This window comes from Lygodium microphyllum, chromosome 16 (assembly GCF_053477565.2).
Source record: "Lygodium microphyllum isolate KBCC chromosome 16, Lygodium_microphyllum_v1.1.10, whole genome shotgun sequence".
NCBI classification, from domain to species: domain Eukaryota; kingdom Viridiplantae; phylum Streptophyta; class Polypodiopsida; order Schizaeales; family Lygodiaceae; genus Lygodium; species Lygodium microphyllum.
The window spans coordinates 119465254-119477578 of record NC_141150.1 but is presented as its reverse complement, the minus strand read 5'-3'; the positions used below and the strand labels follow the sequence as shown (position 1 = coordinate 119477578).

General features: G+C 40.9%; 1 protein-coding gene across 1 annotated transcript; it reads left to right on the top strand.

Moving 5' to 3' along the window:
- Window positions 1-361: 361 nt before the first annotated feature.
- Window positions 362-5392, top strand: LOC148023304 (uncharacterized). Its single transcript, XM_087696341.1, has 3 exons — window positions 362-774; window positions 3428-3699; window positions 3985-5392. Exons 1-3 carry the CDS (start codon window positions 415-417, stop codon window positions 5060-5062), a joined length of 1710 nt encoding a protein of 569 aa, XP_087552467.1. The 5' UTR covers window positions 362-414; the 3' UTR covers window positions 5063-5392.
- Window positions 5393-12325: the final 6933 nt, after the last annotated feature.

The window sequence follows — 12325 nt, the reverse complement described above, 5'->3', positions numbered from 1 at the left end:
GATCCCACGTTCAATGCCCAACTATCAGCTTGGGGGATTTAATCGCTCAAGTGTAAAGTTCTACCTAGAGGGGGGCTCCAACCCATCAATTTTCCAACAAACTTATGGCATTAGGAGGATTTCTTTATGCGTGCCAAATAGATCATCGGATAAAGCTACTTTCATTCCGTTATAGACTTGCAGAAGAGAAAAAATCGTCATTCGAATTTCGAACCAAAAGGAAAACTTTATTAGATAAAAGTGACTTGTCACGACTCGCAAGTTACAAGTGTGTGCTGCGTGCAAAAGGCATTCAGTGAAGTGAGACTGCGAGTACTGCCAACGGCCTAATACTATTTCGCCTACATCCATTGGCATCTAATAAAAACCAATTGCCACACATTTACGTAAAAGGTTTTATGCAGGGCCAGTTGAATGGCAGCGCGTGGCGTGTCGGTCGGCACAAGCCCTATGGTGCAGCAGCAATCCCCATTGTCGTCGTCGTCGTTATCATCATCATCATCACGAGTGGTCATCAGGAATACTTCTTCCCTTGCCAATCCACTTCTTTGTCCTTTCGCTCTCCTGTGCTACAGCAGCATTAGCAGCAGCAGCAGCAGAAGACGCCTTATCAGGAGCCTTGGATCTCGCCTTCTCCATCGCCACTCGAGCTTCTCTCCTTCATATCAGCGCAACAGAGAAAGGCCCATGGCTTCCTCGTCTACAGCTTCCATCCCTTCGACGACCGACGGAAATGCTGCTCCCTTCAGTGACGATGTCTCTTCTCTGGCCATTGTAAGTGCTCTGTCTCATCTCAGAAATCGTACATTTCATTGTTTGGGATTTCATTAAAATTATTAACAGAGCCCTAACATACTTCCATTGCTTCGATTGAGTCAAATTTTTGACTAAATAAGGGCATTTTGTATTATTTTATTCTTGAATGATCAATAAACTCCCGTCGATAGGCAATTTCCCAACTACAGAGAGAGAGAGAGAGAGAGAGAGAGAGAGAGAGAGAGAGAGAGAGAGAGAGAGAGAGAGAGAGGTGTTTTCTGAAACCGAATGATTTTTTGAAATGATCAGCCAATCAGGTTTATTATAAAATGGTTGAGGATAAGAGATGGGTGACTGAGATAGCAAATAGATTTTGGTCTGCTCAGAATAATAAAGCAAGTGGCACGATTAGTTGCTCCAATTGTAGAGAGAGAGCGAGAGGAGGAGGAGAAGGAGGAGATTGTGAGGTGCCCCTACAGTATATCACACATTCCAGAGGGAGGGAGATATAATCGACCGAGGATTGAAGGGAATCTTTCAAGATAAGGCAATGTTTCCGAGGTTACTAAATCAGTTTATCACTTCTCATCCAACGTTTTCTTTTAATTGTCAGTTAAAACAATTTACTCATTATAATCCAGCCTAACTGGCATATCAATTTATTGATTTTCATCCTGCCTAAGAAATTGGGGCAAATGAATGAGGAGGCAGCCAGAGCTCAAAACCGTATTAGGCTTGTCATCTTCAAGCATATATTTGGAGAGAGAGAGAGAGAGAGAGAGAGAGAGAATGGGGGTAGCTCAGTTGGTTAAGTTGAACATGTGGTGACCAAAAGGTCTTAGGCCGGTTACACACAGGCGTCCACGCCCAGTTTCCAAAAAAGTTGAAGTGTCCATTGGCTGATGTGGAGCGATTTGATTTGCTCTGCTTTTTCCGGTTGGCAGACACTTTTGGGCGGGGGATCTCCCCGCCCATCTCCCCCGACCAGAGTTTCTTCCGCGCCCACTAGCTAGACGACAAGGCCTTTATTTAAAAAAGGTTTGTGTGCACCTGACAGGATTTGAGCCCTGGCCAATGAGGATGAGGTGGGCCTTCACTAACCACTAGGACATGGCACTTTTGGTGTTACCAAGGCATCATTTTAGTGTCTAAACCACTCCACGGACTGTCTTATGGGCGGGCACTGGATTTAGCCCTATGTGTAACTGGCCTTAGGTTCAACTCTTACATTCCACATGGTCATTTAGTATAGGTGTTAAAAGGGGAGATTTGAACCTGGGTCAGTAGGTCAATAAAATAAGTGGCTTACCACTAGGGTAGCCACTTGATTAAAAAAAGAGAGAGAGAGAGTAGCTCAGTTGGTTGAATTGAATGCACGTTGACCATATGGTCTTGAGTTCAATTTCTACATCTGTGCAGTCATTTAGCATAGGAATATAAAAGAGGAGATTTGAAGCTGGGTCAGTGGGTTATTAAAACTAGTTGCTTACCACTAGGGTAGCTACTAGATTGTGAAAAAGAGAGGGAGAGACGGGGGCACAGGGAGGGGGGGGCGGGGGGGGGGGGGGGTTTATAATCTCTATAGTGCTGCACCTTGGGAAATAGGGGATCCAACCAAGTATTTTGAGTATGCATCTATAGTAGATGGCCATGCAATCATGGAAATGCACGTTGATGCCCGAGATTGCAATCAGGGCAGTTTTATTGTGTGAAATTCTGCTGGGCGCCAAGGTTCAGGGCCAATAGGTGTTCTCTTTAATGTAGGAGCATTCTAGCTCAACAGTTGCGAGTTTATTGCTTGTTGAATTTTAAGTTGGGTTAATGTTCCTGTTTTATTTTTTACTGTTCTAAGGTCTGGTTCATTGGGGATCTAACACAACTGCAAGTTCAAGGAGGATGTATGTGCACCCAAAGCTACACACTCCACTGAAAGGTGCTTCTAGTCCCTACACCAATCCTTGCACATCTGCTGTTGCACCTCCTTCCTTGTACAAGAGGTCAGGAATCTAATATGAGTGGTCCAAAGCTATACAGAACACTTCATCTGTAAATGGTAGACCCTGAAACCTTTTCCAATTCCCTTCCTCTCTCTTGGACACAATAGAATTGAATGAGAAAACACGAACAAGATGAACCTGACTACCCATACTTGTATTGAGTGACAAGTTGAAGATACAGGACAGCTACATTTAAGAGGATGAAAAATGATGTACAATGCTTCAAAGGGCTGCCTTACATAGGCTGACAGTGTGAAAGAAAATGTCAATAGGTCAAATTACTGGTCTGTGACTGGGAATCTGCAGGGTCCAGGTTGTGCCAGATGCAGTCTGTTGCTATCACTGCCATCTATGGGACTTCTGACAGGATTTTCAGACCTTGGCTTCTGTACCTGCATCATGGATACCTTTATGTCCATGAGAATCCTAGGTGAGGCTGGAGGAAGTACAGGATTGAGCATGACCCAGAAATAGGCAGCTTTCTCTCTGTTTTTGTTTCCAATACACTTGGCTGCAGGCATGAATTGCTACAGGTAAGTGGGTTTATTTCTGACCACAGAGAGGGATGTGGGGATGGGGAGGGAGGGACAATAGGTTGGTGGCATCTTTAAAATGAACACAGGAGATATATTACAATTGTTTTGATGGGTCTGGGTTTTGATTTGAACTGGCAGATATTTGAACCCATAAAGCAAGAAGGGACTGATGTTCTCCTATATTTTCTACCGGGTGCTTTCACAGCACCTGCGCATTACTTCAGTATTCTTAAAGATGTGCAGTCAAGATGCGACTTCAGGCTTTGGGTGGCCATTTTGGATCCTGGAAATGCTTTGATCAGGACAGGAATGGTTGATGGCAGCTTTGATGGTGTGCTTCAAAGAGTGAAGCAGATGGGTTTTCAAGCCGGATCGTATCCTTCTCAAAACATAATATTTGTTGGGCACAGGTAAGCACTAGTCTAGTGCCTTTATAAAAGAGTAGAGGAAAACTAGTACGTCCATTGCTTGGGTTTGTTGTCTTTTGTGGAATTTTGTGCTTAGTAAGTTTAAGCAAGAATGTTGTGTATAATCTCCTTTGTGGCATCGTTTGCTCTTCTTCGTTTGAGTCCAACTTCTTGAATGTACAAGTTCCAAATATCTGCAGAGCTCCCATTTCTTGTCAATTAGGTGATTGGAATGAGAAATCTCACTTGAAAGTACATTTTCTTTGTTGTCTGTCGATGCCATAATAGCTGGGGTGCTTGGGAATCACGTGTTGTTGCACTGAAACGAGCTGAAGCTTTCATCCAGGTGGGTAGCTGCTTCCATACCTGTCCTGATAATCTGGTGCAATATCCAAAGCCAGTTCTTACGTTGACTGGAGAGCTCGATGGCCAAATTACTCTTGCAACCGTAGCTAAACATGCTGGAGAGGTATATGCTGTCAAGGATGAGCTGGGGGATTTTTATGTGCACGCTATTAAGCCTGTGATAGTAGTTCCTGGCATGAATCATGCACAATTCAGCCATTGCATTCCCAACAAAGAAAGAGGAGATCTAGATGCTGAAATTTCAGTGGAGCAGGCTAAGGGCACCGCTGCAGCTCTCATATCTTCGTTTATTACTGTACAAGTGAGTAGCCGTGGTGAGGAAGTGTTGGCTCGTGCAGTCACAGTTCTGAGAGATGCAGTCAGGCAAACACACGAGCTATATAAGTCTTACTGGGAAGCTATAGAGGACCCTGGAAGAAATGTCAAGAAGTTCCAGCTGGAACTAGCTGGATTGTCAGGCCTTACAGAGAGCAACATTGCAGTAGTGCGGCATGACTACAAGGATAATTTCATTTTTTCAAAGCCATGGATAGATGTAGAATCGAAACGAATAATTGTCAACACGTACCTTTCACCTGTGGGGAATCTTAAAGTTCTGAACAACATATGGGTCAAATTGAAAAGTCGTGAAGCAGTTGCTATGGCATTGAAAACTGGTGAGAAGGTGACAGAAATTCATTCAATTGGAGCACACTTTAATCAGAAAACTTTTGCAGAAGCCCTAACACTTGTCCCTGAAGTATCGAGGAAAAAATTCGAGGAGCGTGGCAAGAAATTGCGCTTCTTGGAGGATTTGGTGATAACATCTGCTCAAGAATGGATAGATAGTGATCTAATCATGAAACCAGCAGAAGATGGTTCAAATTTTGTTGAGGTTCAATCTACTGCCCTGATGAGTCCTGCTCAAGGGATTGCAGATAGATTTGCAGGCATGCATTATGTGAAGCTGCTTACGGTAGCAAGGGCAATGAGTTGGATTTTTTTGGACAGTTATAGGTGAATCTGCACAGTTTTTGGTACTACGGTGTGATATCGCAACCTGTAATCTGTAAGAAAACAAATAAAGTTTCTGTGCTACTGAAGTGACGTTACAAAGTTATGGCTGCATTTGTTTCCTTTAGTCATGCGCTGTGTAGGTCAGAGGTTTTAGACTAGCTGGTGATTTCTTGATGATATTTCCTGCCAGAGCTAATGGTAATGCCCTTTAAAATAGCAATGGCTCTGTAAGATTGAGACAGCATTACACTGACTTTTTGTAGTTCTCGAACAGGGAAAGAAGTTTTATAATTAAACTTCAATGTAAGATCTATATAATAGACATTTATGAGCATATCATTGGGTGCCAAGATTAATGAATGTAAGTCCAAATTTAACAAGATTGGATTCAGTAGGATGAGGAGATACAACACCTCTGTGATGAGCTGATTGGCTGCTGATGAGTGGAATATATGTGTCATGGAACTGCTGAAAGCCTGCCTATCTGCCAAAGAAGGTAGAAAGCCATCTTATCCAATCATACCGTAGCTCATCATTAGGGCTACAGACTTACTGACCCAGCAATGGATGCGTTGTGGCCTTGTCTAAATTTGGTAATATATTTCGGGCTCTGCAAATGTAGATGCTAAACCTAACAGTAGCAGGTTAGGGTGTGGATGGGAGCAGTGAGCATTTGGCAGGTGGATGGTGTGTGAGATGGGTGGAAAATTAACATCTCATGAACAAATTTAAATCTGCAGGCATATGGGATATTAAAATGCATGGGAAATGGTGCTAGCTTAGTTCATGGCTGGCATGTGTTACTACCTAGTATTGTGCAATCATTGACTTTGGATACGGAAATTAGGTTTTCAGTTTCTTGTAACTAAAAAATAACCAGCACTAATACTAGAAATGTTGTTGGATGATCTTGTCTCACTCTCCCATTCACTCATGGCAGTTGCAAGGATCTGATAGTTTGAGAGGTGACTGAGAAAGCTCGTTGGAAGAGCTTCTAGATCTGATCAGAGCTAAGATTCAAGGCTGGAGATTTGAGCATTAGGGTGTGTATTCCGGAGCTCATGGTCTAACTTCTTGGAAGGAATAGCTTTCTTTGTCTTCAAATCTAGGGTTCCTAGGCAGTTGGAAGTGCCTTGCTAATCTCAGATTTGGACAACTTTGAGGCTGAATGATAGGTTCAGATATTCAGCACATAGCTAAGCTTTGGGGACAGTAACTGTTAGTGCTTTTGTGCAAGAGCATTCTAGTTTCCTTGTTTTCTCTTTTACTCTTTGATTTGGAGATTTACTAAGTAAATTATTGACAATTTTATTTTCACTGCGCTTCAAATTTATTGAAGCTTGGATTGCTGGGACCATCATGAACTTTTCCAAGAGGGTAAGCTCATGTTTGTTTTGTGAAGTTAGAATTTGAGGAAGTGAAGATTTTGTGGGTTATTTCAAACAAGTTGGTTTTAGTGATTTTATTGTTGGAACCATCACCAACTTCCCTTGGAGAGAGCTTGTGGTTGTCTTGTGAAGGCATTACTAGTTTGCAGTATCTTTTGCTCCCAGACCATAAGTGTTTTGAGTTTTGTAATCATTGTTTATATGGCATGCAAACATGTAGTACACATAATAAGTCTGGCGTTAAGTACATGGTTGAGCCTTTGGCTCTTGTCCATTTGGATGTATGTGGTTCCATACCTTGTCAATCGCTAGGTGGTGCGAAATACTTTGTCACATTGATCGATGATTATTCACAGAAAGTTTGGGCTTACCCTATTAAGTACAAGTCGGATGTCTTGTCTACCTTTTAGTGTTGGCTTGCTCTTGTTGAGAACTAGTTTGGGTATAGGCTAAAATGCAAAAGGTAAGATAAGGGGTCTGAGTATATCTCAAAAACTTTTAAGGAGTTTTGCAATGAGCGGGACATTAAACGTCAAATGACTGCCCCCTACATCCCTTCCTAAAATGGTATTGCTGAATGCATGAGTAGGATGATTTAAGAGAGAGTTTGCAATATACTTAGTGAGGCAAGCTTACCACAATACTTTCGGGTTGAGGCAGTTATTACTGTTGTACATTTGATTAATTGGTCTCCTTGCATTGCTATTGATTGCCAAGTTGCAAAGAAGATATGGATTGGAAAACCTCCATTATATGCTCATTTGTGTATCTTTGGTTGTGAGGTATTCTGCCATGTTTCTAAGCACAAGTGTAATAAGCTGGACACTAGACTTCCTAGGTACAATGCTGTGATCATTATGCTTGCCTTGCAGTTTACCATTTCCATTTTCCTTGCGCTTGTCTATGCGGATTTTATGGCACTGTGGCCGAATATGACTTGCTTTCCCATAATAATGACAAGTAAGATCAGACTTACGGCCACAGGACTTATTGCGAGACTGCCCACATGTCCTAGATTAAGACCTGTTAGAGTCTCTACCATGGCCATTTCCATCCTATTGGCCTCTCACAGTCAATGCATGTGATGTACTGGAAGCTTCCACATTCTTTCTATTCACTTCTTCTGTCAAGAGGGTACTCTTAACATCTTACAATTTTGATCCATCCTTAGCATAGAGTTGTACGAAAAGTGTCCCACGACTCAGGTAGAGTCAAGCAAAAATAAAGGATGCAAAGTATCCTTGAATTTAACCTCTTGCGAAGCTAAATGATTGATGATGGAGTGAAACTCATTCAAGTGTGCAAACATAGTAGTCCTTTCCTTTATGTGAAGGTCCATCAACTGTTTTAGCTAATACATTTGAGAGGCATGACTCTGCTTATCATAAAGATTCTTAATCGATATCCAAAGGTTATACATAGTCTGATTTCTAGTTACAATATTATAGTGAACTTGCTTAGAGAGTGATAAAATAATTGTGGACTTGCACAACTTATCCAGTTCATCCTAATCCTCAATTGTAATATTTTCGAGTTGGCACCCCCATTTTTGAGTGGTCTAACTTGCAAGTTTTGCACTAGAACCTACCATATCTAGGTATTTCAATAGTTGTATTTGGTTCCATTCAGTTTCTCAATATTGAAAATAACATTGTCACGAGAATTACTAGCTATAATGAGACCAAGCAAGTGTACGGAAGAGCAAAATAGGCTACTATAATATCCTATAAATTAGTCCCAAAACCATTGCTAAATCAAGTTGCAAACAAGAGGTACTGGCAAAATAATGAGCTGACCACAAACTATAGTTAAGAAATTGTTAAGTACAAGTGATTGTTATCATGAGGACATGTATTTTTGAAACCTCACTTAACATGTGGATTAATTTTTAATCACATGATTAAGTAAATGTTGCACATGTGAGGTACAACTAGGGTTAGAGTAAATTTACGAGCTCGGGACGTGAGAAAATCATAGGATATCAAAGGTAAAAGTTGTTATAAGTTATGTCGCACATGTACTTAGTGGTATCAGTTGGCTCACAAGTGTCAGTTGGGTGATACTAGAGAAGTGGCGTTTAATGGTACTTAACGTTAATCTGATGGTCAAAGATGGTGTAGAGACTCGGGAATGGAAGTTGCTTAGCCAATTTAATTATTAGCTAGTTAGATTATTTTTTAGGGTACCAAAATAATTATTGGATTAAATTTTAATATTTAAATATTAAAAAAATATTTAAGTATGGATAATGCTGAAAAAACCATTTGGGAAGACTATCACATTTAAAAAATGCCCATGTAAGACTGAAAAACGTCTTTAGAGGTTGGAGAGAGGCATTTTTAGTGTATTCAGCTTGCAAGAGAGAGGGAGGAGATGCTACTGGTTTCATTTGCAGCCATTGGAGGACCTTCTGAGGCAGCCAGAGAGAAGAGAAGACCAATCAATAGCAGATGACAGTACCTACAGGCTGTTGAGACAGGGTAGCAGTAGTAAATGATCGATTTTCTTTAGTTTTTTGCATCTACAAGTTGTTGTGGTAGGGAGTATTTGCATATGATTAATTTTCGGTCATTCTTCGTGACAACTTTGAATTTTCTTTCTCTATAGCTTTCTCTCTCATCTCCCAACCATTTCACAGCCTTGCTCCAAAGATCTCAACATTTAGACCCTTAGAGACAGAGAAATTGCAAATTTCTTTGTTGTAAACCCTAATTTATAGTAGAAATTAAGGTTTAGTAGTAGCCTTGGGAAGCATGCAAGAAATTGGAAGCTGCAAAACTTGGATTTTTCAAGGCTAAAGGTGAATTTCAACTAAATTTAGATGGAGGACTAACAAGCCATTAAATTTGAGGCATTTCCCTCAATCAAAGCGGGTGAAGGCCAATTAAGTATCCAAATCAAGGGGCAAATTAGATTGAAGACTTCCTAGTTACTTTGGACAGCAAGGAGAGTTTGGATTGCGAAGGGGATCGGAAAAATCCCATAGTAAATCAACTTTTTATTCAATAAAGCTAAATAAATACCGAAAGGGATGCTAATTTGTAAACGCCCCGAACAACATAGTATGCTTAACAATTATGATATTCGCTTGTTTTCGAGATTTAATATAAAAGAGAATGAACACTTAAAGCTGAAAATGAAAATTACTCACAAAATTACAGCCATGAAAATGTAAAAGTAATGGAGACAAGATTGAGGGTTGAAGATAGGCAACCCCCACGCCCCCCCCCCTCCCCGAAGGAATGTATTTCTGCTCAACCCAAGTCCCTTAGGGAAGAGCTCAGTTACAATCAACCTGAGAGTGAGAAGAAGTAATTCTCACTCTCACAAGATTATGCAAAGATGTACAAACACACATGCATGATCTATTATGCAATGATAAGAACTGATTTCTTTACAGTATGAGAGAAGAAAAAGGGGAATTCAGCCTTTCTCCATCCTTGATCAGTAGTACATGGATAGGGCTTGCTTCTTGTAGCTAAAATGGAAGAAAGAGCTCGAGAAGGAGGTGCTGCAATGAATTTACAGGCTTGCTGTCCTGTAAAACAGCAGTGATAGAAGAGGGAATATGGAGGAATTTGATAATGGAGAAGTGGGGGATGATGATGGGGATGGATGGGGCCAGTTTCTGGCTATCTGTGGGTGCTATACATGAGTTTATAGCAAAGAAAAATGATGTTGAATGAAGAAAAACGAGCTCTTATTTATAGGAGAGGGAAGAGCTAGTACAAAAGGGGAAAGTGGAGTAGCACAAGACAAGTGTCCAGCCACATGTCATGAGATGTGACAAGTGGTGGGACACTGGAAACTTGTGTGACAAGTGTCTTGACACTTGTCTCTTCTCTATGGCCTTCCTTTTTGGGTTGAATACTATCAAGAATAGAAACAACCAAATTTAGTAAGCACAGTCAGAGTACAGAACTTACTATTTTTAGAATGACATCTCTATTTTTTAGGACTAGCATTTTTAGGCTAATTCGAGGCTCCTAAAATTTAGGGACCTTCTAAAATTTAGGGATCTCCTAAAATTTAGGGACCCCCCCAATATGGGTATTATATGAAAGCTTTTTTCGTGTACATCGCAAAAGTGGTATCCGAATCTTCATGTGACTTTTCTATGCAAAGAAATGTGCATTTCAAGCTTTCAGCCCACACATGCACATTATACAAGCATTTCATGATCATGCCATCTTGTTGATTGTAACTGTCTGTTCTGGTGGATCTAGCCCACACTTCAAGGCATCAATCCTTTCTATGTGCGAGTCTAACCCTAATATGCGTGAGTTCTAGTCATAGGCGCCCAATCGGGCCATATAGGTGGAAGTGTGAACTATCTTTTCTCTAACCCATCGCGTGGGTCCACCATAACCTGTGACCACTCATCAGTGGCCAGCTCCAATGCACTTTTCTTTATATCTAATTAGTGCAAAGGAAATAAATTTAATAAATCATTATATAGACAAATTAATGAAAAAGGATACAAATTCTGTTTCTATAGAGTTGTGACATAATTTTGGGACCAATTGGATGTGCATTGTCCAAGATCAGTAGGTAAATTTGTATTTTCAAATTTGCATTAGTTGTTTGTTGTTGTAATTAAGTTGTCATTAGAGATTTACCACCCATCCACGAAAGGACGGCTAGCTTCATGGTTCTGTTGCCGGGATACCATCAAATCCTTTGAATTGGTGGGCCGATGGTACTTGATTGCAACTTGGGACTATTGCATTATTGCTGAAATTGTTCTCAGTAGTGAATTACATCAAGTATATCTTCACATGGTGATATGGGATCAAGTGGAGAGGATGTATCACTCCTTGGTCAATCATGTGGCGAAGGGGAAAATGCAATGGCTAATGTTGGGCATGGTTCTTAGCATGGATATCATGGTAAAAATGTGGGAAATGACCCAAATGTTGGCACTTCAATGCATAAGGAGGCTGATGACCAGCAAGGGGTTGAAGAATTTGATGATAGCTTCAAGGATTGAATGTGCACATCAGTAGATCTTTTTACTAAATTGGCAAAGGATCCCCATTTTACTCAATTCTTGAATGCCCCAAACAAGGACAACAAAGGCAAAGAGAAGAAGACACCTTCTACAGCTTCGGGATAGCCACAAGAACCGAAGAAAGTGCCTAAGCCTTCTTTAGAAGATCCCACAATGCTTGATGAGCACAAATAGTTGGTATCTGTGGGGCAGTAAGTGCAAATGCATGGCCAACTTGGTAGTGCCAATCCATGGGAATATGGGCAGCAAGGCAATTATGCACATGCAAGCATAGGACAACAAGGATACTTTGGTGGTGGTACCATTTTTCATGCTATGATTGGATGGGCATTGCATACAGGAATGTATGGCACAAATCCCTATGGTATGTACTAGCCAATGCATGGCTCACAACACCCAATGTATCTGAGTAATGTAAGTGAAATGCATAATCCCCATGTATGGCAGCATAAGCATGATGCTTGGGGCACAAAGCGGGCCATATGGATATGTATCGGCATCCTCGGGGATAGTTGAAGCATAAGGATTTGGTGCTGGTCATGTAGGTGCTTCAGATAATGTTATTTTTTATGCAAATACAGCAAATGCACCCTTTTTGCAGCATCCCATTTATGATAACTTGACTCCCATAGGTCCGTTGAAGGACTATGATGAAGGTTGCAAAAGCGTGAAGTTTGAGCCTTTCACTGGTGCACAAGAAAGGCTGAAAGCACTTGTTTTTATTTAGTAGTTAGATGCAACCTATTCTGGAGGCAACTTCACAGAGGTATCTAAGATACGCAAGGCAATCACATTTTTGAAGGGAAATGTATTTCAGTGGTGGACTACACTTCTTATCCAAGGAAAGTCACCTACCACTTGGTTGATA

Bases quoted from the DNA above. Each gene is read 5' to 3' on its own strand.
- LOC148023304 (XM_087696341.1), top strand. From the start codon at position 415: ATGGCAGCGCGTGGCGTGTCGGTCGGCACAAGCCCTATGGTGCAGCAG. The intron at 775-3,427 runs GTAAGTGCTCTG...TTGAACTGGCAG, and splicing joins ATGTCTCTTCTCTGGCCATT to ATATTTGAACCCATAAAGCA. The intron at 3,700-3,984 runs GTAAGCACTAGT...ATGCCATAATAG, and splicing joins ATAATATTTGTTGGGCACAG to CTGGGGTGCTTGGGAATCAC.